The sequence below is a fragment of the Melanostigma gelatinosum genome (assembly GCF_949748355.1).
Source record: "Melanostigma gelatinosum genome assembly, chromosome: 9".
NCBI classification, from domain to species: Eukaryota; Metazoa; Chordata; class Actinopteri; order Perciformes; family Zoarcidae; genus Melanostigma; species Melanostigma gelatinosum.
This window is the reverse complement of record NC_136642.1, coordinates 15525694-15552639: the sequence shown is the minus strand read 5'-3', so window position 1 is coordinate 15552639 and position 26946 is coordinate 15525694. Positions and strand designations below refer to the sequence as shown.

At 41.2% G+C, this 26946-nt stretch overlaps 1 protein-coding gene across 1 annotated transcript; it reads right to left on the bottom strand.

The window, feature by feature from the left end:
* Window positions 1–703: 703 nt before the first annotated feature.
* On the bottom strand, window positions 704–26407 carry mtbp (MDM2 binding protein). Its single transcript, XM_079274550.1, has 23 exons — window positions 26248–26407; window positions 26069–26152; window positions 25902–25975; window positions 24940–25088; window positions 24600–24658; window positions 23728–23872; window positions 22151–22265; window positions 19656–19772; window positions 14323–14417; window positions 13944–14010; window positions 13622–13742; window positions 12482–12664; window positions 10897–11010; window positions 8809–8973; window positions 7577–7670; window positions 6672–6830; window positions 5681–5776; window positions 5244–5507; window positions 4979–5097; window positions 4087–4199; window positions 2232–2345; window positions 1309–1374; window positions 704–1233 (listed from the first exon to the last, which is right to left on the bottom strand). The coding sequence occupies exons 1-23, from the start codon at window positions 26312–26314 to the stop codon at window positions 1195–1197; spliced, it is 2619 nt and encodes an 872-aa protein (XP_079130676.1). The 5' UTR covers window positions 26315–26407; the 3' UTR covers window positions 704–1194.
* Between the last annotated feature and the right edge of the window lie 539 nt (window positions 26408–26946).

Below are 26946 nucleotides of genomic sequence, written 5' to 3'. Positions count from 1 at the left end.
CAATTCTTAATTCTCATATTAGTACCAAAGTGCACCCAAGTAACAAACCAAAACTTGACTAAGTTATTCCTGTTTATTGAACAGTCCAGCTAGCCTCACCGCATTTGGCTTCTCGAGGATAGTCATAAAACGGTCTTTGTATCGGCATTATTCATGCAGGTAATAATACAATGCCAACTCAGAATAAAACTATCCACTGCTGTGAAGTTGAAGCGTTTTTTAGTTGTGAAGTTCAACCAGATCATTTTATGTTATCTTGGCAAGGAGGAGATTTTTCTGTTGTTGCCAGAAACCTGTAGCCAGCTCCTCTTGGAGAAAAGACAGCATGGTGCCAGCAGTGGAACGACTGCCTGACACTGTTGCGTCGCATTATGGCCATCCAGAAATCTTAGCAGCGTTCCTCTTCAGTCGGTATAACAATCAGTGATAATTGGCGCTTCATGGTGTTCTGCACTGCTCCTGGCTTTGCTGGCAGAGTCTGAATAACAGCTACCATTCAGACTGGGCTGTTAGTCGTTACACTGATAATGTAACAATACATATTTTTCGAGATTGCACACATACTATCATCATTTTTCTAAACAAAAACACACACGCACTTACCCATTTCCCCAGGTGGTAATCAGGAAGTTACACTGCACAAATTAGGAAATAAACACTTTATTGTGTCAAACAGTAAAAAGATAAAATATGTACATTCATAAAGCCATGAAATTATTATCGTATTTAGAAACAAAATGAACAAAGAGGGAAATGATTCAAAAGCCTATTTGAAAATGGCTACAAAGAAAAGACAACTGCAACTTGAAGCCAACGTTTAAGCCCTTGTTGCCTCTCAGAGAGCACTATGTCCATTCTGTCTCAGTACGTTTCTGTTTTTCTGTTTCAAGGCTCTGGAGCAGTGGGAGTATATCAGAAAGACGTGCACAAACACAAACTGAAAAAAATAAATAATACATCTAAAAAGAATGTCACTAAATGATTATCTTAGTGGAAGACATGATCAAAATAAATAAAGGATTACATTCATTAAAACAGACTTAATGTAACAATTCAAAACTAATCAAGAAGGCTTAAAATGTAAACACTCTTAGGAAAAAAAAATGTAAAATAAAAGGTGGAACAACAATAAAAGGCTGGAATAAAATTTAAAAAAAATCACAAAAATTAAGTTCTCTCGTATTCTTTAAGTCTTTAATTCTTTGAAGTCTTCTCCAACACCCAGTCAATGACCTAGAACAAGAAAACATTTAGGTTTAGAAGGACTACAAAGCCAAGGTGAGAACCATTGGTGTCTGGTGGTGTTACCTGTTTAACGTTGCTGCTGGCTGCTTTCTTCATCTCCTCATGCAGACCACGAGATGTCTTCAGATCCTGGGATCAAACAGAAGAGATCACTCTGACTGACAGAGTACGGTAAACTCAAGTGGGCTTTACATCATACACACCAGATATTTTAGGTCAAAGTTGAACACATTTGAAGTGGGGAGAGGATATTGGTAGAACAGAGTAGAGAAAAAAAAGCAAAGTGTAACATGTACTCAAATATCGATCAAATATTCTTGAGCATTTTCAGCTACTTTATCCTGCAATACATTTCAGAGGGAAATGACTACATACAGTGAGTTGTATTAGATTAAACTACATATTTGTCCATAATCAAAATCAAACACTTGAAACAGGCCAGTGATGCGTCACAGGAATAAATGATATGCAGACAAAAATAAGTCAACTGTCCATCCAGTAATGTGTGTTTTTCTTCAGTGTGGTATCCATTGTCCTATAAACCTGAGGTGCCTGCAGTGATGCCAAATACTTACAGAAAGAAAAATAGCAATGAAAAATACTATCTACACAAAAACAAACATCTCGGATAAATCAAACACTCAAAAGAAATTAAATATATAGCTTGGACACTACCCAACAGTATATGAAGTAGCTTTCTTCCAGCACTGTTGGCAACAGTTTTTCCTCAGTGTTTATATTCTATCAAACAAAAACGCTGAATCACAATTTACAAGGAGCCACAAAAGAAAATAGATGGAAATGTGTGTTTTGGGCAAAAATATCAGAAATGGATGTCTTCAAACTGTTCCTATTCTAATTTGTTGCGAGGATCTCTAACAAAACACAACATATGGTCAAAATTGCAGTACAAGTCCTGGATACAAATAAAGAAACTGTCAAAGGGAGGACGGCGCTGACTGCGTGTGGGCAGTAAACAGACCAACCTTGAGGTAGAATTTCGAGATATCAAACAGTCTTTTGCCGCAGGCCTCAAAGCACTCATGCTCGGCAGTGATCCCGTGGTGTTTGAGCGCTTTAGCCACTACCTCCTGCAGCATCTGAGGACACAAAAGATAAACACGCTCACAGTTCTATATTGGCATTACTGTGAAAACATCTACTAGTTGTGTTTATTCCCTAACCACCTGACGCTAATCCGGTTCAGCGAAGCTCATTTTAGCACAGCTCCCTTTTTTTTTTAAAAAAGGAAGGGATGTCAAAATGTCTCGACTTTGGGGGCCGTCCTTGCCTCAGACTTGCGTGCATTTACATTCAGTGTGAGCTTGCAGGTACAAAACATACAAATATTGTACCGGTAGCTTCGCCACAGGAAAAAACACAGTCCTGAAATAAATAGATCTGCCTTTAATCTAGTCACAGCGACTGTTCAGAGGAAACATCTGTGCCATTCAGTCTCATGAGGAGAAAGGCAGCTTTTAATCTCTGTCCTGAATAAACTGCCATCATTATGTCTGAGTAGGGCCAACTGTCCTTTCCTATACTTGGGTTTGGATGATAAGCCTGTTTGAACAGTAATCACAAATCAGAACTCAGAAGTCTAGGTCGCGATGCAGATTGTGAGCTGTATGTGTGTGTGCACTGTTACTTCGCCGCGTACATGTTTCTGTCATTGCACACTGTACCCTAAAAATACATAAAATATGGGGGAGAAAAGTGTGTGTGACAGGCAGCAGGTGACATGATAATGGTATAGTTGTAAAGTGATTTTTCTGTGACATTATAACGCAGCCCACACATTCAGTGATCGTATGCAAAACAGAAAATGTTAATCTTCCCTGGAGTTTTGTACAACTCTCATCTGTAGTAGAAAGACAGTAAGTGTGCTGTGTGTGTGTGTGTAAAGTTTAGATATAGTTACTTTATTAATCCCGCAAGTGGAAATTCTTTCACTACAGCAGCTTTTATAGACAGTTGAATATCACAGGAAAACTATGGTTTATTATCACCTTTACTAACCAAAGTAACTAGAATGTTAGACTTGGATCTTGTGCGAGTGTGGCAACATCACTAAAAATGTGTCTGTCGTTGTCATGAGTAGAAGTGTGGCAGTATAGCAGCAGCTTTATACTGTTGTTTTCAGGCGGCACCATGAACACAACACAGTGCTCCCGTCTTCATTTGCAGTTGTATTTTGTTAGTCACGACAAGGGTTTGCCTTTTTTACCCGTCACACAGAGGCAGAGTGACCACAGCAGGCCAGACAGCCAGGCTCTGCATTTGTTTAGCTCCAGATACCGAGGCAATGCTAACATTTGCTTGTCGACCTGCTGGAGTGCTGATAGTTTAAGGATGCCGAAAGGTAAAAGCTCAGTGAGCGAGAGACATGACTGACAAAGAGGACACTAGCAGCCTTAAGAACACAGACTTCACATTCTTCCTCACGTTGTTAACGCCATTTATAGTGTATGTGTTGTGAAGTCCAACAAATTTGCAATAAATTAACTTTTCAGTTTGTCTGGTATGCAATCCAAGGCAAACTTGAACCATGTTTACTGTGAATCACAAACTGGTTGGTATGAGAGCAATGCAGTGTTACAGCCGACCGTGGTCAATGTCCGCAACCAAAGTGCCTCCTAACAAGAAACTTCAACCACCGTACATGAAGGGAAAACGTATTTGTAGTTCATGTATGAACCAAAAATCCACAGCGAGTGCTCCCCATGCTTCCTGCTAGAAATACACAAACAAGTGACACAATTTGATGAGTCAAAGTTAAGTTATATCTAGATTATTTCTATAGCATGAATATGTTTTAAAATAACAGACACACACACTCACCCTGTTGTGTTTCTGGGAGCGTGACTCTTTGGAAGGTTTGTCCTCTGCTTTTTCGTAATGGCTCTTCAGCTCCTGAGGTTTAGGTTTGTCAGCAGGGGGAAGAGTCACCAAACCTGGGCAGTAATGTCAGGAAAATGAACAAGGCATTTCAAATCCTCAGCATATGTCTGAGTAGAACAAGACTTAATCCAGATCATAATAATATCAATATAAATATATTCATATCATTTAGTCTAACTGAAACATGTGTTCAGGCTCTCCTGTAAACAGTTACTACAGTCAGACATCTCTTTATTATTTTAGGAGGTCTTCCAAAGTTTTCACCTAAAAATTTTGAGGATTGTTGAAGAAAGTTTGAATTGGTTAAAACATGTTAATAAAGTTTGTTCTATACAAACAGGATCTCTTTCTGATAAGTGTGTTGCTCCACAACGATATGTATACAGAGGAGATGCATTTAATTTTGCAAATCTACAAATTTGCAATAATACATGCTAATAATAATAGCTTTATTGTTAGCTTTTTGATGTCATAATCACATTTAAAAGATATTTTAGGCTTTTAAAGTTATTCAATAAAGAATTCAATAAAAAAAAAAAGAGAGTAAATTACTACATATGATGTATTGATGTTATACGTCTGTATCCTGTTGTGAGAAGAGATGATGGATACAGTTTGGAATTGCTGCTCTTTGTATAATTTGATATCCTCATTCTGGTTGCATGTCTAGGATGTCACTAAACAATTAAGCTGATGAATTTCACTTAACATTTAAAGCAGTGGTGTGCAGATTTTTGCATATTTGCCAGTTTTGAAGCACCTACATACTAAACTACAACAGATTGAGAGTGTTGCTCATTAGATCGTCCGATCGTTAATACCGTGCACACACCTGAGGCTGTGGACTGAGATCTGCTCGGCTGTTGTCGTAGAGACCTAATGGCAGGGTGTGTCCCACTGCTGCCACTGCTCTGAGAACAGAGGGAGTCACTGCTCTCTGACTTCACCAGCCTGGATCATTCAGATAAAACCATTCAGACACAAACATGGTAAACATTGTTGGTACAACTCCAAGATCCATCCATCGATGTGTCCATTCATTCATACGCTTTCTTGGCGCTAACCAGGACCAACATACATCCTCATCATCATCATACCTCTTGCGAGGATAACCTCCGATAATGTCTGTGTCCCTCGACCTGCGCTTGAGTCGCGCTACATCAGCGTTCTGCAGAGTCTCTCCGTCAGGCACACTTCCTGGTTCTGACATCACAGCAGGGGAGGGGGCGGGGCTAAGGGCGAACGGGAGGGCACAGGGCTCCTTGGAGCAGGTAGTTTGGGTCTCGTATCGAATCAGACGGGACTGGAGTTTGACAAAGGCCTGGTCCCGGTCCAAGGACCGCTGATTGTCCAGGCAGAACCTAAATGAACAAATACATTTTTATGAATATTAAATGAAGAAGGAACGGAGACTGATGTGGCTTGCTACTGTCTGAGCGTCTGTTGATCATAATACATTTTTCCTTGCTGCATTGTACTATAAAATACCAGTTACTGTAGCTGAACAGCCGCTGCATAGTTTCTAGAAACTTACTCTATGCCATGGTAGTGGGACACTGAGGCTTTGTTGAAGGGCATCTGGCTAATTCTTTTGGGAGAAAGGTCTGGTGACAACTGGAACACGTTATTACTGGAGAGAGAGACAATGCGGGAGAAAGAGAGAGTAGGGGTGGGGGACAAAAACATAAAAAGTTTATTTAAGAAAATGTTTTACTCTTCATTGAGTCACAAATAGGCAAGGCAAGTTTATTTGTATAGCACATTTCAACAACAAGGTAATTGAAAGTGCTTCACATAAAACCATTAAAAGCATCAAAACACAAGGCAAAAGAAAAGGAGATTTCAAAACAATTAAAAAACAGTGTAAGAAATAAAATGCAGTAGTAAAATGCAGAAATGCAGGAAATTGATTAATATATGAATTGAATGTGGTTCAATTAAAGGCAGCAGCAAACAGAAAAGTCTTCAATCTTGATTTAAATGAGCTGAGGGTCTCAGCAGACCTGCAGCTTTCTGGGACTTTGTTCCAGATATGTGGAGCAGAAAAACTGAACGCTGCTTCTCCATGTTTAGTTCTGACTCTGGGAACAGAAAGTAGACCGGTCCCAGACGACCTGAGGGGTCGGGATGGTTCAAATACACATTTTTCTGATTAAAACAGTTTTTGACATGATTATTAGGACTAACTGATGACTGCTCTGCTCCTTTTTTAACCCAAATCAATAATATTTGTTTGTAGCAGGCTTATGATCGTAATCAAATCCTCATTATGGCCTCATTAACTGTCATTCATAACCATCCAAAAACAACCTGAATACAGCACGTGTATTTGTAAATCTGTTATTTTATTAATACGTCCTGTTTCATGATCATCTTTGTGTGAGCCACTCTCAGCCGGTTGTCTGCTTGTAATCCTGTCGGTCTGTGGCTGCCTCGGTCTACACGACTGTCTCTATGTCTTCCTGTGTGAAGGCCTATATGTGCCATGTGTGTAAGCTTAAGCCAGAAAAGATGACTGAACCTACCCTCTATTGATAGCCAGGAGTTGTAGATCCCCAGCGGGCAGGCCATCAGATGTGAAGTGTTTTAGAAGTTCTTTGGCGTCCAGTAATGCAGAGGAGCTCTTTTGACTGTCTTTAGGACCCAGCAGACTGTCACTGGAGCCCGGACCTAACAAACCAAATCTGACACACACACAAAATACACTGTGTAGATCATAAACAGCATATAAAGAGCACATAACTGTCATGTGTCTATTTAAATATCATTTAAGGATTCAAGGATAATGTAGTGTCATCATTATGCAACGCAGGGTTGCACAACAAAATATAACAAAACACTTGTGCATTTTTTAAATTTGCATCAGGATGAATGTAAACCGCAGCAACAAAAACAATCCTCTGGGCAGATAACAAGGCCGGCCTCTTGGCAGACATTAAAAGTTCAACACCAGGGGAACAATGTCATCCACGTTGACTATGTAGTCAGGGGGCGTAACAGGCACCAAGCATCGTGAATGTAAACACCGAGTCCACCTCCTCTCGTCTCCCACCGGAGTCTTGATCCAGGATGCCCCAGAGAAGCCAGGTCTATGTAAACACGTGGGCCCAACAGTCTCTGATCTCCCGTTGCTGGGTTAGCCTCAAGTCTTATTTCATCCATCTTATTTCCCTGCGACCGGACATTAGCCGGGGACAGACTAGCATTCGGTCCTAGCTGGGTTAGCTTCGGTTCCATCTCGGCCTTCTCCTCTCGAGGCAGTCGACTCAGCTTTCTGTGGCGTCCGGGCCGGCCCTGCCTGGCTGATAGTTCCGAAGATGCATTGGGCGGTGATCGTCGTCATGTATCGATGTTGAGTGCATCTCTGTCACATGCCATACGTGCTCCAGCAATGAAGACGAAAAGACAACAAATTAAAACAAAAATGTACCTTCTCTTCTGTCGTCTCCTCTGCAAGTTCTCTATGTTGTGGAGGACACTCCTCTCAGGCCAGTCAGATAGCAGGTGGGAAATGTTCGGAAGACCTACAACGAGGAAACATCAAGGCTCAGCTGGTCGTTCCCAATGATTCATTTGGTAAATTCCCCTTCAGCAAGAGCCAACATTGCTGAATACGAGTCTCACGTGAAACATTTGTATTTGCCTGATTGAAAATGTGAGGAGTTAAATTGTCTCCCTCTTCTTCAAAACCTCAATAGGTTGATTTCCATTAAACTGCAGTCACAGGTTGTTTCCGCATTGAGAGGAGTATACCGTGCCCCGAAATCTCACACTTCAAAAGAAGCCTTCAAGTCTGAATGAAACGATCCTTACTTTTGCAGTATACTGCAAATACTGCTTGGCATTGCCCGAGCAGGTTCACTGACAAGATGACGGTTTTTCATGCACAGAAATGTCTGTAGGTTGTAAGTGTGATATATGAAGAGACTGAAGCTCTCCGCCAGTGGTTTGAAAGCCCACACAGAGTCATTCACACCTTCAGGGCGCTGCAGAAATGCAAAAAGACATTCCTAATGGACTGCAGAAGCAGCAAATAATATTCTCCAGAGCAGAGGGTGGGCAAGGATTATAGGGAAAAAAAATACCTGATGTGCAACTTAGAAAGAGTGTCGCTACGTGTTTACATCCATCATCACTTATCTTATTAGAAGCTTACTGGCTTTACCAAATGGAGAGCCAAATATATATAAATGGTACAAAATATGAAATCGGGAGGACACGCACAAAGACAAGGCCGTTATGTGGACTGTTTGAGAGAATTAGACGAGTTCCAATACAAATACACAAGCTGAGGCAAATCTAGTCACATAGGTCGATGCACAAGACTCACAAGAAAAGAGTTTGTATCTAGTTCCGCTTGTTAACTTAACACTCCATAAAGGTAACACAACAAAAGAAGATCATTTGTTTAAATGCTCTGACAGCATGCTAGCAACGAGGATAACCATCCTGGAATAATAAGAGAACACTACCGAGAGTCCGAGACAGAATAGGGGCGTTGTTCCAGGTCTTCACATTCTGCCTACACAATAACAACTTAAAAAACAGAAAGTGTTATTTCAGGGATATAAACAGAGCATTCCCCAGGGTGGTGTGGGAGGAGGTGGTCTGTGAGCGGGAGGAGTTTCATTGAGTCTACTGCAGCTCTGGATGGATCCATACCCGAGTTGTTGGCGGCTGTGCTCTCCGCCTCGTCTGTCAGACAGGTGGCAGCAGAGGGCAGAGTGGAGTCAGTCATCTTCAGATACTGCTCCCTGGCCAGACTCAGAATGACCTTCAGGTCATTGACGGGTATTGAGGTCGAAGCAGACGCTTGTTCTTTTTGTCCTAGACACACAAACAGACACTGGGTTTAATCTTGGCAACATTTCAAATATAGGTTTTGACTTTTTTTGGTTTCTCGCTGCACTAAACTTTTGAATTTCACTACTACTCAACACCAGACTAGTTTTTTCCCTCGACTACAAGAAACTCCAAAGATCTATGTGATGAAACAGGAAGACTCTCTTGCTTTAATTATGGGAGGTAAGTCTCCTCTCTGATGTAGGCCCACTAAATGTACAGCTATCTATGCAACTGTCAAATTGCATCGTTTTGTAAATTTTACTCGAGTTGTAAAATTCATAAGTAATTATTCATCGTCTTGAGTATTTATTTTTTTGCCTGATATCCAACAGAATAGTCGTACTCGGTGGAGTGGGCGGATTCAAAGGCAACTATTTCTTGTCAACAAAAGCTGCAGAGTGCCACGGGTGTGAAGGGGCACATTCAAAAAAAAGGTTCACGCTACATTATAAACGGTTAAGAGTTAAATAAGCAGTGAAATTGAAAGAAGAAGTGCTTCGCACACACCAGCATCAGCTTGAATACTCCTCACATGCAGAGACACAGACTGATTACAGCCTATGAGACAAACGACAGACCCATGATGGTGCACACACACGTTTCACATAAAAAAATTTAAAAAAAACTTCCAGTGAACTTCCAACTTAATGCCAAGTCAGAAGACATTGCAATGAATTTCATTAAGGTCTCTGGTCTCTCAGGGCTCTTCATTCCGCTCACAGCCTTTTCAAAGAACAGCCCTATTGCGTTTCCTGAAGTTGAAGAATTTCACTCCACTCCATTTAATCTGGCTCCACTCTACTGGTGTTTCGCTATCTTCTCCTGCCAAGGGGACATAATGTGCGTCTGTAAAATAATGATATTTCAACAGAGCGTTGCTGTGCACCAGCCTGTGCTGAGGGGCTGGTGAGAGCTCCAACTGAAAACAGTTCAGGAAGCTCCGATGTGCCCCGACAGTTGATGCACACACACTGAAGACTGCCACTGCAATTTACTAATTTGTTATGCGAGCAACATTACAAAACCCCAAAATCAAAATGTTAAATTTATTATGATATAAAATAGAAAGAAAGCAGCAAATCTTCACATATGAGAAGAACCAGCAAGGGTATGACTTTTTCATTTAAAAAATAACTGAAATGATTCATGAATTATTTAAATAGTTGCCAATTTGTCATTTGTACATCGACTGAAGGGTTAATGAATTCATTCTTTCAGCTCTTATAACTTTATGGAATGAGATTAATCTGTGTTTTGAAGATCTTATAAGCGTTTTTTGGAGATATGAGCCATGAAGCAAATGGTTAGATGCGTTTTTTCCATCCGTGAAATGGATTTGCACATCGTGTGTTGATCCCCAAACCATAAAGACATGTTGGACCAACGCGTTGTGTGTCAGGGTACAGAAAGGGTTCGCGACATGAATCAGACAATCCCCATCACACTGTAAAAATGACTGCTGAACAGTGCGCACCATCAACCAGGTGTAGTATGTGTGCGGGTCTGTCATGAAGTGTCAAACAATATTCCTGGTGAGAAGACAACAATTATTCGACAAGCCACAACAGGTTATGTGAAGAATCTGTGCTCGTATAAATGCATGAACCTCCTCTACTGGTCTGTGAGAGGTTGCTTCCCCAGCCTGCTTGGGGGCATGAACGTTTGATTGACACATCTTAGAGAACTCAAGGTGCTGCTCTGAGGGCTTTTCTTGGATATTATCATCCATTAAGCATGCAAGCATTTCAAAGAATTTGCATTGGTAGCACTAAAACACAACAAAAGTGATGATGAAATCTGTTCGACTTCAACAGTGTGCTGTATTTTCTGTCTTCATAATGTTCGACTTCTACACCACCTACAATTACAGTATATTCTGGGATTCATGTTAAAAGTAGAACTTACTGAGATATTCTTGGAGTACCAGTGTCTGGACCCGGGTCACCTTCTTCTCTCTCTTCAGCAGGCCGGCTCCTTGAAGACAGGGAAGAGGGTAGAAGATGCTGCCGACAGTGCCTCCTGGTCGATGAGAGACAAACAGTGAATGGAAAATGTGCGAAACCTCAACAGTGTATTGATTCGGAGAGGACTTTGCAGAATGTTTTGATATTTCTCGAGTGGGATCAGAAGAGGCAACGGAGAGTTCAAGGGGTGCTCCAACGATTTTGCTGAAAAAAGGTCAGTTCACTTGAAATACTTGGCAGAAAACTCTTCAAGTCTCTAAGAAATATGCAAAATGAATTTAAAAAATATCACTCTTGGGAGGAATTACGACTAATTTTTAATTCATTACAGCCCCATTTAAGGCATCATAAGGTCAAAAGGTGGGGGACCACTGAATGAGTCAACAACAACAACAGATAAACCTACTGCTGGTCCAATACTTTGTAGTAAACATATGGTTCACTAATTAAATCTGTTACTGCTTTGTTGGCCAAAGAGATTTGAAACATGCCAGAAAAGGTCACACATATATATTGAGTATTTAACGCTTTTTGTTCTGGTGCAACAACCCTCTGGTACGCATTTTAAGACTTTCAATTTTATTCAAAACGTTGCCGTCATTGAAGCAGTTAGGGCACCTTTTATAGTCTTGCTCTGCATTTAAAAGTATTTCAAAAATGTCTCCTGAAGGTTGCATAAAACGTTAACAACAGTGGAAACCCTCGGGAGGAATAACCAAACCCGGTTTCTTAAATAACATATAAAGAACAATGGAGGACTTTCATCCGGAGACAAGAGAAGTTTAGAGAACAAAACACACAACAGTTTGAGATTCACGTGTGTCTGTCCTTCTAGTACGACATAACCAGCAAAGGCTTTTGTTCCGGTTCTTCCCTCTCACCTATACATTCACTCCATTCCTCCTCATCGCTCTCTCTCTCTCTCTGTCAATCCATATGTCTCTTCAACACCCTGTTCTCACTTCTGTTCTCTTTGATTGACTGTTCTGATTTTAGTGACAAGGATGAGGAAATCCTTAAAGGACTAGTCCAATGCTGTGAGAGAGGAGGGGAGGAGAAACAGTGGAAATGATACAGGCTAGCCTGATGAACAATGGCCGCCCCTCATTCTGTCAATGAAGACAGAAGGGCTTCTGCTCCAATCAAGCTGAGGAGCTGCTTTAAGAGACACAGGACACTTGAAAGGCTTCAAGTGTAACAAATTACTGCTAAATGTTGCTCAAATCTCCAAATGTTTTTTTAAATTTGAGGTATAAAACCCATCAGCAATTTGTACTCCTTCTTAGAGTCATCAAGGTTTCTTCACTATCAAAGTAATCCAGTGATAATTGTCTGTATATCCATGGGTACATAGCAAACAGGAACTGAAAATCACTGATTTGGCATTATTTTAATGGTGCAAAATAATAAATGTTGCTATCAGACAGACAGGCCGGTCCAAGATGCTGCGATTCAAGTTTTTAGTTAATAAAGTGACAAGAAAACAATCACAGTGACGCGCGCACACACACACCAGCTTAATATACCTGATGATGACGACAGAGACTTCTCTCTCAGCAGCCCTGAGACGGTTGCCATGGCAGCCGCTCCATTGATCTGACTGTCTGAGTGCAACATCCGGACTCTGCAGCCTCCGAACCCGACGTCCTCCGAGCCCTGGACCAGGAGGAGGTAGTGAGCACTCTCACCTTTCAGCTCTACGTCAGGCACTGCAGGGTACCCACAGAAAGAGAGAGATTACATCCAGAGTTAACTCACGACTGAGCAGGTAATTCACTTCAACGTGTTTTATAAACTTGTTGTATTACGGTTATTTATTGCTTTAACGCCTGCTGCACTCTCCATATGATCTTTAAATCCTAATTTGTCCTATGGTTTGCTGGTGATATTTTCCCATTTTATACGATTTATTTATAAATATTTCATCCATACAATTCTCATTCAAAGGTCCAGTGTGCAACATGTAGGGTATTTATTGGCAGAAAAGGAATAATATTCATGTTTAATCAACTGAAGCTAAGACTCGTTGTGTTTTCGTTACCTTAGACTGAGCCCTCCCCACATCTACGCAGGGAGCGGGTCCTCTTCACAGAGACGGCCATGTTGCACCGCCATGTTTCTACAGTAGCCCAGAGCGGACAACCAAAAACCACTGGGTCTAGACTAGAGAGTGCCTTTTGCGTTTTTTAACTGACCTGAAGGCCACCGTAGATTCTCTACACGCTGAGCGAGGTGAGGGTATTCAGTTGGTTGCATTCTGCAATGTCACCGCTAGATGCAAATAAATGCCGACACACTGGACTTCTCATGTATCTTACTCTAAAAACTGTTGATCAAGCATTTTTGTATATCCCTGCTGTCCAATTATTATATTCATTGTTTAACATTTGCTACAGCAATCCAAATTCCTCAAGGGTATGCTATACCAGTAAATATTGTCTTGTGAATTTTGTCTCTGAATTTTCCTGTGGTGCTTTCCAAATTGATTCAGTCCAACTTCCAAGTCCGCTTCCCCAAAGGAGTGTTTTATTATCTATATCCGTATATTCCTAGTTAGCAATTTATTTCCCCACAGAAGGTGATATGGCTCCTCTCTGTTGTTGCCAGACAGTCATCCATTTAACAAGGCAATGAAAAGGACATGAAAAAAACAAAAACCGTCTTACAGTCGGGTAAGGACTTTGGTCTCCTGGCTACAGACTCTCTCCAGCGCTGCGAGCTGAGCTGGCTGGCTGCGTGCTGCGCAATGGGGGTGATTATACAGGACATGCTGAACAACGCGCCGACCTAGACGTAGAAACATAGAGAAACATACACGCTCACTCAGTCCCACAAATCAAATAGAATGTGCATGTTCTAGGCATTTTCTACTGTATGTCCTCTACATCTACATTACACATTTGACTGGGGAAAACTGCATTAGAGAAGTTATGCGACTGACTTTTTCCAGTATTTGTACATATAAAGGCAGACTTTAGGGGGCGATACCTTTCCACGCAGCGACTTCAACTGGTCCAACAGAAGTTTAGCTTTCATCGACTTCCCAGACGCGCTTCTGTTTGCTGGTGGTGAAGGAACAATACAATACCAACCTGGATAAGACTGGATAATCCTTAGACGGCTGCAGTAAAAACACTAGAAGCTGCATTTTGTGACCTGTATTCAATCGGGTTATCTCAAGTGCATCAAAATCTATATGCCAGGAAAAATAATGAAGGTTGTTTTATTATTTTGTCATTCAAACAGTTTGCATCTAGAAAAGTGGGCTCAGCTAAAAGTAGATTGATGTAGAAATGAAAATACTTTGTTTTTAAAGAAACACACAAACACACACGCACACATATACACACTTCAGAAATGAGGATACAGTTCAAACTGGGTTGTGGACATCAGAAAGCTGGGCAGGTCTGACAGATTAACCATCTGAACCAAATCTAAAACTGGTGCGTAGTAATGGAAGACCTGCAAAGAACAGACAGACAGACAGACAGAGAAGGGTGGAGGAGAGAGAGCGAAATAAGGAAACAAACAAACACAGAGGAGAGGATGAAGAAAAAACAACAGGGTTCTCTTATCACACAGACAGCATCTAAAAACCACAGTGGTTTGTGAGGCAACAGCTTAAGGAGTTGGAGAGTATCCAGCAGTTGAAAGACTCAGATACAGCTGAAGTGTCCTTGAGCAAGACACTCAACCGTAACCAGCTCAGAGGCGATGTTGTATAACCAACCTCGGATCTATGTTATGGTGCATCCAGACGTGTGTGTGTGCAGAAAGAAAGAGGATTTGAGGGAAAGGAAAACAGATGTACACACAGAGACAGAGCACGGACATCCACCGCTCTACCCGCTGTACAGTATAATTACCTAAATACCAGAACACTTATTCTCATTATCAATTTATCCATCCATTTTTTGACAAATTGTTTGGTTGAAAATTTAGAAAAATGTCTATCGCAAGTGCCGAGCGCTAAAGATGACGTCTTCAAATGTCTTGTTCACAAAGATTATCCGTTTACACCGATATTAAAAAAAGAGCCAGAAAATTACTTCAAGAAGAGATTAATCCAATGTAAAAAAATTATGAACTTACTGCTGACCAAGTCACGGATTAATTGACGAATCATTTTAGAGTTACATAACACTTTAAACATAAACCATCTTAACACTATGGGTGGGGACATATGTAAGAATTAAGAATCTGAATGGATTCACAATAATCAAACACACCAAGTCAAAGTTGTGTCTAACATCATTGTGTGATCAGTTATAGAGTGTTGTAGTGTGTACAACATATATTTACAAGTTTCTGAGATATAAATGGCAACCAACCCAGGCCTAGTAACTGTATTTATGTTCCAGGTAGAATTTGAACTTGCCATTCTTAGAGTCACTGAAAGTATAGCACGAGTAAATGCTCATTTTAGTCTCAGGGTTTGCCTTTGTGTGTTTACATTATTGCAATTAGTTGATATGAATTGTCAAATAAATAAACTCCTTAATCTCATCCACACTTTATTCTCATTTATGCAATCATTTGCCAAACCGCCTGTATTAGTGCACAGCTGATGAGCAGATCCTGAAATTAGCGACACTGTGTACTGTACGATCAGTTACTAACACACCCATCCTCATGTACATAGATCGCTGTAATCTTGTCCCCTGTGAATAGCCGAGCAGTGCAGTACATGTACACCTAACATGAGTAAAGTTAGCCACTAACAAGTACTCGTTGGTATGTTGCAACAAACAAAATGGCTGACTTTCACTGTAGGATAAAGGGTTTAAGAGAGGAGGAAGTGTGGAAGTTTGAAAGCAGATTTTGTGCCCAGTCGTCTATTTAAATCTGAAAAAAAGTTCTATGTGAACGCCCTTTCCCTTCCTTTGACAAACAGGGTTGAGGCACTTTTAAAAAGGACACACGAGAGAGAGAGAGCGAGAGCGAGAGACTAAATGTCACCATTTGAATACGCTATAGGGCAGCTGAGTCTGTGTAGGAGAACATCCACCATAAATAAAAAGCTTTTCTGATAAACAGCTCGCTGGAGAATTAAGTAAAGAGAATAAAAAAAGTTGACTGTGACGTGACTAAGAGGAATGTCCTCCACTTGATTTGAAAATGTGTAGGGTGAGAGTATAATTACTTTTAGAGCAGCATCTCCTTGACTGCACATTTTCTAAAATCACTTTTTCACTTGGACTCAATTTCCAGCCTTCGGAGTCTGATTGTAGAATAATCGCCTTGTTAGATTGTAGAATAACGACTTGTATCCTGTAGTAAGAAAGTGCCCATTCTTCCAATATCTGTGGTTGTACTAGATCACTCTGCGCAGTGCTGACAATCATTGAGCAGGACATCAGTGTGATGATCTACTCAGACAGATTCTCATCTCAATATTTTGTTAATAAACAGTCTTTATAGACTTTACTATTATTATATCATGATGTATGTCGATATCGCAGCATAAAAATGACTGCGATCAAACAAAGTGTGTCCTCCCTTCCCACTGAGGCTGAGCGTCTCTGTGTGTGTGTGTGTGTGTGTGTGTGTTAGTAATTAACACAACAGTTATTCCTGACAGTGTGGAGGCCTAATAGTTTTTGTCGGAGCATAGTTTAGATTTTACAGTCAGTTATCCCAGCAGAGTGGAGATGTGATAGTCTTGTTGTCCTCAGACGGTTGTTTATATTGTGTGCAAAGACAATCACCGCCATCTGCTTCTCTGTACACAGATCTAATGAGATCACACATCCGGCACACAAACACACCGGCTCACTCTCCACAGACGTGTAAACGGGTAGCATGCACAAACACACACCTCAACTGTGGCTCTCTGCTGTGTTAACTGAATAATGTGCGCACACACGCACACTGGAAATGATATAACTTACAGAAGCCACTCTGTATCACTACTCTTGTCTGAAGAGCTAATTATTATTATCAGTATTTCTTTAGTGTGTACAACAGACATCCTTTAAGCTAACTGCCCTTGATGCTAATGCTAATAAAGGCCATCTGTGTGTGTGTGTGTCATTAGACCCCATATCAGGTCATAACTTCTGAGGCAGGGCTTCTGTGTAGTTTTATTGTTATGGATGTTAATCTAGATGAGACAACTCATTACAGAACTATACCAACTGTTATAAAAGACCTCGTCTCACACAGAGCACACAGAGCTTTGTTTAGCTCTCTAAACAAATACACAGCTTCTACACTGCACACAACATCTTCTCCAAATAACACACTCAGATTATAACATATCACATGCTGGAACAGTTAGCATTTGGGTTTTAGTACTTCCGCTCCTATAGGGTAAAAAGCTCTTCATGTTATTCATATGAGAGTTGGTGGATGCTTCAGTGGCAAAATGAAAAATGCAGTTATAACCAAGTATTACCCAAAAAAGTAGCAAAACTATTTCAATGTATTTCGTAGATTAGAAAAAAATCACCCATTGTTATAAAACAATAATAACTGTATGTTACAATGTTCATAATGTTTAGAGCTCACACAATTAGTTGACTAGTTGAGTTATCAATCAACATCAGCAGTGGTGCTTTGAGCTGAATGCTATCGTCAGCAGGCTAACATGCTCACAATGACAATGCTAACATGCTCACAATAGAAATGCTAACATGCGCACAATGACAATGCTAGCATGCGCACAATGACAATGCTAGCATGCGCACAATGACAATGCTAACATGCTCACAATGACAATGCTAACATGCACACAATGGCAATGCTAACATGCTCACAATGACAATGCTAACATGCTCACAATGACAATGCTAACATGCTGACGTTGAGCAGGTCATGTTTACCAGTAATTACCAACTATGACAGTAACTGAGTGTGTGTTCCAGTACTCATACTACCATATTTAGGATGCCAGAAAAAGCCCCAATACATATGCTTAAGTTTTGACTTATTATAATAATAATAATAATAATAATAATAATAACAATAATAATAATAATAATAATAATAATAATAATAGGTATGATTATTATTTGTTGCTACATTTAAATACGGTTACACTTCAATTTGAATTCCTTTTAATTTTGAAGCTGGTATTGGATCAGTTCTCTGCAACGGCCAATACCCAAAGCCCAGGTATCAACATCCAGAAAGAAAAAGTTGGATCGATGCACCCCTTAAAAAACATGTACTGCAAACAGTTCATATGAATAACTTACGATCAAAAGTGTTACATGAACATTAACCGAGGCCACACATCGGGCGGATAGAGATATCACTGCGAGCTGACAGCTAACTCTAGTTTCTCAGCCAGCGATTCATATCCCCTCAAGACAAATACCTCTGAACCGCTCCATTAGAAATGTAGAGGACAAATAAAGAAAAAGCTGATCATTGAAAAGTGAACGATGCAACTGAAGGTTGCCGCATGAAGTATATAAACTCTGGTGAGAGATTGATCGATAAAAGATGAGCACTGAGGTCCAGGAAACAACATGTGACTGCAGCAGACAGATTCCCATCAGTTAAACCCTGAAGCATTGGCTCTCTGTGCTGAGATGATACATCTATATTCAATACTGTTTTGTGGCTAAATGTTCATCAGAGGCGCAAGAGGTCGGCCCTCATTTGGCAGATAAAATGCATTTGATTCATTCGACTGATGGTCCTTCAGTCACAGGTTCCTCAATGTGATTAAAGGGCAACCAGGAAGTGACCCTGTTGAACTCCTCTCCGTCTGGCCACCAGAAATCATTCGGAGATTGTGCAGCTTATACAACTCTTTAGCTTGGAGGTAAGATGAGGCTTGAACTGGGGTTAAAGGAACAGTTCCTTCCTAAATGTAAATTCAGTCATTATCTCCTCGACATCCTGTCAATCCAAACCTCCCCTCAAGTTTACAGGAAATCTGACATACAGGCGTAATTATATCATCGTCTTCTTTCAAGCTTAATGACCTCAAACACGTTACATTTCTCGAAACAAGATTTCCTAATTGGCAACGTTTGGACCAAGTGCAGGGCCCACAGCACTCTGGCAGAAGACTCTGCTCGCTGCTGTGATGCAACTGCTGGCACATCAGAGTGTTTATTTAATCAAAGAGGAAGAAACGACAAATAATGAGGTGCTAAAGTTACCCTGTGGAGATTTCTTGTAAACAAAAAAAAAAAAAAAAAAAAAAGAGAAATGTTTACATTCATTTCTCACCAAAACGCATTGTCTGTAATCTTGTGTAATAAACGTGTTAAATAAATTTCCTTACTCATTTTAAATACCTCAAATTGTGCATTGTTTGTATTCATGTTTACATACTAGCTGTCTCCTTCTTCATTACTGCATTTCTTTGCATCTCGATCAGCTGAATGGCGTGAAACTAGTGGCAGGATGTGAATCACACCGCCCACGTGAGTGTTCACGCACGACACAAACAAACCGGAGAGCAACATTGCTTCATAGCGCCAATGACGTCAACGGAAAGGATACGTCACTCACGACTGATTGGTTGGGGCAAACGAAATACAAAAGCCCTGAAACAAAATGGCTATTCAGTCTCATTATCAGGCTACAGCTCTCACACACTTGCGCGTTAAAAGACGGCCACATTCTCAGTGCAGTGGGAACTATTCCCATAAGTAAAGGCTTTTGGTTGTCTGAGGTGTTTTTGCTTGGTTGAGGTTGGTGAATAAAGACGTGAGAGGAAGTGAGGAGCTCAGGACTCACCTCAGACTGCAGTTTGTGGTCCGTCGTGGTGTAGGGAGCTTGCAAGAGGCCGGTCCCTGGTGCGTGATGCAATGGAGAGCGCAGAGAAAAGCCGTCAAAACGGAGCTCCGACACATACTGAGGCAAACACAGACACACACACACACACACACACAGGAGGGAAAAGGAAAGTTATTGTATTCTGTACAATGCTACAGTCTATATCATGCAGTGAGTGTTTGTTCAACACTGAAATAGACATGGTTTGCTTTGTCACAAGGCTGCGTAGTTAATGGCACACACACACACACACACACAGTAGTTGTACACAGCTGTAAAGTGGCAGTGGTTGTTCTCAGACAGGCTCTTATTCCTTTTGGGGATTCGCCTTTGTTCCACTGCTCGCCAACTGTGAAGCGTTTACTGACTCACTTCTGAAAGCAGCAACTTAGAAAAGGTCACTTTTGTGAAGGAGAAGCCGCTCGCTCGCCTCAGCTCGGTAGACGGAGCAGAGATGACTGGAGAACACTTCTGTCAGCCGTGCAGCGCTGTTGCCAGTTGACTACGGCAACAATTCAAACTTGCCTGCAACTTTACTTTAAATGTTGTGTTTTTAGAGGCTGTTCCACTCCTCCAAAGAATATCAGCTAATGCTGCTTTGAACATATTTCAGAGAAGAACACAAACAGCACTAGATCAATGAACTGAACAAATTCAATCTTAAGGAGTTTGAGCCCAGAAACTTTTTGTCTCCGTTACATGTAAAAGGGCTGGTATAGAATTTAGATGTTGCTGAAATGGAAATGAATATTAACAGAGAATAAGAAAATGTGAAATGCTCAACTTCAAACTGGAATCTGTGGTCATAGAATGTGTGGCCTCAGAATTACATCAGTTTTATGGATTCATCTCCACAACAAACTCTCATACGGTCTGCATCAAACAGACATATTTACAGAAACATTCTTTTCATTTAAGGGAATGTTTCTTCAACTTCCAATCTCTCTGGCCTGTTATGTTTAACATGAAATAAGGTGAAAATTGAATTTGAAAAAAATTGAATTTAAAATTTTAGCTCTGATCAATGATTAAAGGGTGGCAACAGGAAATGTCAGCCAGGTTAAAAACCACCAACAGTATGAGACAAACTGCAGGAATCACACTATTGTCTAAAACAGTGATTCTCAACGACCGGGCTGCAAAGATCGTATCTGAAGAACCTATCAAGTACCGAATCAATGATCAGATTCAATGATTGAATCAATGATCAGATTCAATGATCAGATTCAATGATCAGATTCAATGATCGTATCAATGATCAGATTCAATGATCAGATTCAATGATCAGATTCAATGATCAGATTCAATGATCAGATTCAATGATCGAATCAATGATCGAATCTGGAATGAGATGAATCTTTTGAATGAGGGCGACTCACTCCGACCCACATCCAGAACCCTTGGTCTAAAATATCTTTGTATGTAGAAGAAAATCACACCAAACATACAGAAGGGTAAGTGGACGCTGGTGTTTGCATGACTTTGGCCATATGGAATAGTAAATAAACCAGTAAGGCCTAGATTACATTGTTTTCGTGAAGAGAATGAATTAGAGTACTGTTAAAGACATTATTTTTCATCTAATTGTACTTTTACACTTTAAATTCCGATGAAAGTAAAGACCAACGATGTACCTGCATGTCAGTATCAGGGTCCTTTAAATACAGGCAGAAGCTGCCCAGAGGCGTTTTCTAACACTTGTCCTTGCTTAAATCCAAAATAATCAATTACAGCCGACTCCTGTCTGCGAAAGGTCTAGTCAATGTGGGGCCGGGCCGGGTCTGCCAGAGCAATGCCAGCCAGGCTGAGCTATTTCCCATGACCCCTCAGTGACCTCCAGTAATGCCTCCCACTGAGTCATAAAATCACATTATTCAAAATATGTGAAAGTGGACCCAATGCCTTTGTGTGCAGCGCATGAGTAATTCCATATGAAAAAGATAAAAGAACGCACACTGAGGCCTGATTCAGGTCTCCACGAGTAGCCCTGGCACAGGTGGCGCTTAAGAAAACGCCGTTTACTCCACCTTCTCTCGCTGAGCCCAGCAAGCTGTGTGCAGAGACAACACGGCTCATAATAAGAAGCCCCGGGCAAGCAGGCAGGTGAGTTCAAGAGATCCCCGCTTTCTCTTCGTGCCCTCTACAGCACATGACCAGCAAACACACAAACAGAGACTCACTTTGTCTCATTAATCAACAGCTAGTACCACACACTCACACCTTTTGCTTTCATATGATCAGCTACACCTACAGTACTTCAAAACGGTACACAGTACATACAAAGACTTACATATTAAGTAAGTAAGTGGCTGCACAATGTACAGGCTTGAACTGAATTCATGTTTTCTCCACCTGCTCCATCTTTCTCTGTCAGGTAAAGAGGACAACGGTGGAATAAACTTTGCACAAAGAACTGCACCCTGCAGGTTTCCTCCACTCACTTCTGAGGTCCTCACCTTCTTCTCTCTGATAACCAGGCCGCCCCTCCACAGTTCTCTTGGATCCATACAGGTGTGTAGGTCAGCAGGCTCCACCACACTGGCACTCAGGTAAGACGCTGCTTTCTGCCAACTGGGCAAAACAAAAAGGACCACTCAATGACGAGCACAGGGGAACTTTAGGAACTTGTACTGATTCCTGTAATTTATAATCTCCTATACAAGCAAGCACAACAGCAGTTCATTGCTTTGGATTTAATGACGCTATCTCAGCATCAACTGAAATGAGTGCTTCAGAAGAAATGTTCCTCAGATTATTCAAGCATTACTATAAATTGGCTTTGCTCATATTTACTCTTCTGACTCCCCCTAGTGGTAAACCGGGAGCACTTCCAAAGTAATTACATCTGCTAATTCATACAATATCACTGCATTTCCTAGCGTTTTGGGGTAATCTTTGCCATTTCTCATTTAGCAATTTTCCTGTTTGGCACACAAACAACAAACTATTAGTTTTGTGTGTAAAGACCAGCAGCAGCTGAGCCTGAAGAGAACGCCCTCGTCTGACCATAGAGTTGCCTTCAGGACAGTTAAGGAAAACGTTTGCACATCTTCATTGAGATCAGTGAGAATAGTATACTGCTGCATCATGTGAACATTTTATGCATTCAAGCAGCCGGTGCTGCATAACAAAGCTCAGGACACACCTGTTGATCTAACTGTGCCCCACACCCTGGGTGGTTCTTCATAGCTGAGATCTGGTCCTGCAGCTTCTGTACGGCTCTATAGCTCAGTGGCAGAGCACTGGTCTTGTAAACCAGGGGTCATGAGTTCAATCCTCATTGGAGCCTTAATTATGATACTATTTACAAATAATCACTTAGTGTTTTTATGGCATGACATTTCACTGACTAAAGACAAACACAGGGAGGAGGTAGTTCATCTGTAATTGTCTCGTGTTGTAAGAGCTCAATGGAACCAACTACATTGTTTTGTGTTATTAAGGGGAGACACTACAGGAAAAAACCTCTTTGGACTGATAACTTATGAAATTGTGGGCAATTTTATTCCATAATGTCTTCTTTCAGACCAGAGGAAAGAAAACATCCAAAATATACATTTATTTGTTTAAGTTACTACTTTGTCCATTTGCGTTTTGCCTAAATTCGCCAAAAGTTAGCTTTAGATTAAATCAACAAATCAATCAAGCGTGCACACAGCAAATCTGTGACACAAGTAGTTCTGTTATCTACATTAGAGATAAAATAATTAACAGGCAATCAAGAAATGATGGTTAACGGAGCAGTCTGACCCAGCCCAGAGTTGTGTCAAATGCCGGACTTCTCAGTAAAAAAAGAAGTGCGAGTCTGAGAATGAGTCTCGTGAATATGTGTGTATATGTATGTGTGTATATGTATGTGTGTGTGTGTGTGTGTGTGTGTGTACAGCCCAGTGAATGTACAGGTATCCTGTTTACACAATGACATTATGAAGGTTCTTTTGTGTTTGCATATTAGATAAGTTCAAAAGTGTCGTCATCATTTGCTTTGTGCAACTCCAGAAGTGTAACGCATGCGTGTTTGCCGTCTCCTCACCCAGTGGTGTGCTGTGTGACGACAGTGATCTCAGCAGCGTGCCAGAGGGACATGTGTTTGAGGGCTCCCAGCAGAGGCAGCAGGTCTTTAATAAGAGGGGACTGCTCGGCAGAGCCCAACACCAGCACATCCAGCAAGGCTTTACCTTGGAGGAGGGGGGGAACCAAAGAGGAATTCATTCAACATTTTCAGCCTTTTTTCTTTTTCGTCTCGATCGGGTCAATAAGAGACCGGTTGTTCCGCTGACACTGTCTTTGGAAGCCCGTGGTGACTCCAGCTCCAGATGGACGCTGACTGAGAAATGCTCCTTAAGACAGTGAAGATGAAGTGAAAGCAAATATCACTTCAGGAGGCAGAGTCACAGAGAAGTAGTCAGAGTAGAAGTGCTGAGTGCATATTCATGGAGTAGAGTAGGCCACCTTTTCCACAAGGCTGCAGCACGCAGATATTCAAAACCTAATTGCATTAAATTGGACTGGATCCTTGTCACACAGCTGAGGAGTTTTGCTTCAGTAAAGAGGTTTTACTTCCTTGTTATTGGAACTCTCACCTGAGACATTGTTCCTGTGCAGCAGACTAACATCTTGCTCTGTTGCCCTATAAGTAACCGAGACGTTTGTTGTTCTCCTAATTAGAGATGAATGGAGGAAACTGGCGAGCTGTGCTGTACAGATAATGACAACACCCAAAATCATCTGAGAAGTAAGTAGTGTGTGGAATCATTTTGGTTCTAACACCATGGATTAAAAGAGTGTGCCTTCGAATTAATACGACCACATTTAACATCTTCACAAAATGATAACATGACTCACAACTGCTGAGGAAAGTTCTGCATGAAAAGAAAGTGAGCGCTGCAGATTGGTCGACAGTACCTGGAGGTGGCAGCTTGTCTGACAGTAGATGAAGTCCTTCTGCAGCCTCCTCCATCAGCCTGATCAATAAAGACATTCACATCACAATGACATGTAACACTTTGACTTTTTAAGACACATGAATAATATGTACTCACACTGGATCATAAGATTTTCATTCACTCATGAGGAGGGGAATATTCAGCATCATCATGATATAGTTTACTACTTCAGATAATAAAGTTGTTATGAGCTCACAGATGATTTACGCACAGACCTGCATCACAGAGCGGCAGCGAGCAGAACAAAAACAAAAACACACATCCAAATGAAGAAAAAGTAAATATCATCCGTCACTCACTCCGTCAGTGACGGCTGATCAGCCTTTTGGTCCGTTGCCTCCTGAGTACTCAGAGAACTGAGACACGACTCCACAGCAGTGGGCTTCTCCTCTCCACTCTCAGTGTTCTGATGGCCTGTCCCCGGCTCCTCCCAGTCCGAGCTGCAAAACTACCAAACAGGTGACACAGATTCAAGTATGATGACAGAATGACAGCCTCTTTTCCTTAAGCATGGTGTCAATAATGGTACAACTCCAAATACATTTACTCCTTAAAATGTCATGTCCCCTTTTTTAGTTGTAGTGTAATAGCTAGGAGAAAATAAAGGAATACTTCTATCAGCATCATTCACATGAATTCACTTGTCAACATACAAGTGGATTCAACATTTTAATGACAAACTGAAGAGCTATACCAACAACTGGAAATCATCAATATGTTGCAAACTTGCCATGAAGTTCTGTTCTTTGTAGTTTTGACTATGAAGACCACGAATGATAAGCAATCATGTCCAAATGTATATAATGTAACTTAGGAGGATAAGACTCAGAGTCATGACAGTCGAGCAGTGAGAGGGTTCTCATATTATAGATAGATAGATAGATAGATAGATAGATAGATAGATAGATAGATAGATAGATAGATAGATAGATAGATATCTATATCTAGATAGATATCTATATCGATATATATAGATACATACATACATACATACATACATACATACATACATACATAGACATATACATATATATATACACACATACACCGGTATATTACACTAAACTCTTCATGACAGGAGCTCTCCATACGATTGTCTCATGTATTTAAACCTGAAAAAGTATTTATTCTACAATTTGAACAGCATTTTCTGATCGATGGATACTTCTTATCCGTGGACAGAGAGGCATTTTCCTGTAGACACATAGACAGGCACTTGTGCCAAGTTCCTCGCTACATAAACCAGCTTGAATCTTCCAACCTGCGTGAGTCCTTGGCAAGCCTGAACAGCGAAGTACCACCTCTGAACCGAAGGGCTGCCACCGAGAGAACAAGCTGGGAAAACACACACGGAGAAAAGACAAGCGGTGAGGAAAGTAGTGGAATAACAACCGAGGTCAGACAGGCTGAACGATGCCCATACTGCACCTGGAAACACGGAGATCCCTCTCGATGATTCCTGAGTGGAGATGTCCACAAGTCTGCCATGCATCTGCTTTACTGGCTCCAGACCTGTGGACATTGACAAGTCAGTAGCCAGGTTTACACTTTTTAAGCCACAAGCTAACTAAACCTGGTTTAGCAGCATGGACGTTAGCTAAACTTACATGAGTACTCCTCGGCCAGGTCGTCGTCCGTTTGGCCGAAGGATACAACCAACACGTACCGGTCCATGTCATGTACGTATTTGAATTCTCACGATCAATGTTTGCTCGGAGTGAAAGGGGAACTGTGAACAATCTCTCGGGCACTGTCAAATTTCCCACCGCTTCTTGTTCTGCTTCTTCTTCTGTAGTCTTTGTGATGTACCAGCGGCTGTCAAAATACCACACAGCGCACTACCGCCACCTACTGGACTGATGCTGAACCACGACTAGAAATGTTGAGTCAGAATCTGTCTCTCTATTCATCCCCTACAAGACAGCGGCAGGTGGACGACAGTGCAGAGACTAACATCTGGCTGAGCGGAAACACAGGAGACTGTGCTGTGACCACCTTCTTTATTACGGCATATTGCCTCCACTGCTTTGACGTAAAACACAGCGAGATGAGAGCTGAGTGTGCAGAAGGTTTAATCCATTTAGTGGTTGCAGATGAGTCTTACTCAGCCTCACGTCAGCCTGAAGCCATTTTAACGCCATCCTAACCCTGACTAAACTTTGGTCTACTGGCCTATTTCACCATTGACCACTGCCCCATAGTTTGTGATCTTTTCAATTGATCATTGTGTCACTTATTGTGCAAAGGAAAAAACATCAACCTGTGTTTTTCTTGCTTGGACTTTTTGTTCTGTAGGGTGTCTGAGG

Coding starts and splice junctions, on each gene's coding strand:
- mtbp (XM_079274550.1), bottom strand. CDS start 26,314: ATGGACCGGTACGTGTTGGTTGTATCCTTCGGCCAAACGGACGACGAC. Junction 5,508..5,680: donor TCCCACTACCATGGCATAGA/GTAAGTTTCTAG, acceptor TTGTTCATTTAG/GTTCTGCCTGGACAATCAGC. Junction 1,375..2,231: donor TCTCGAAATTCTACCTCAAG/GTTGGTCTGTTT, acceptor GTTTGATCCCAG/GATCTGAAGACATCTCGTGG.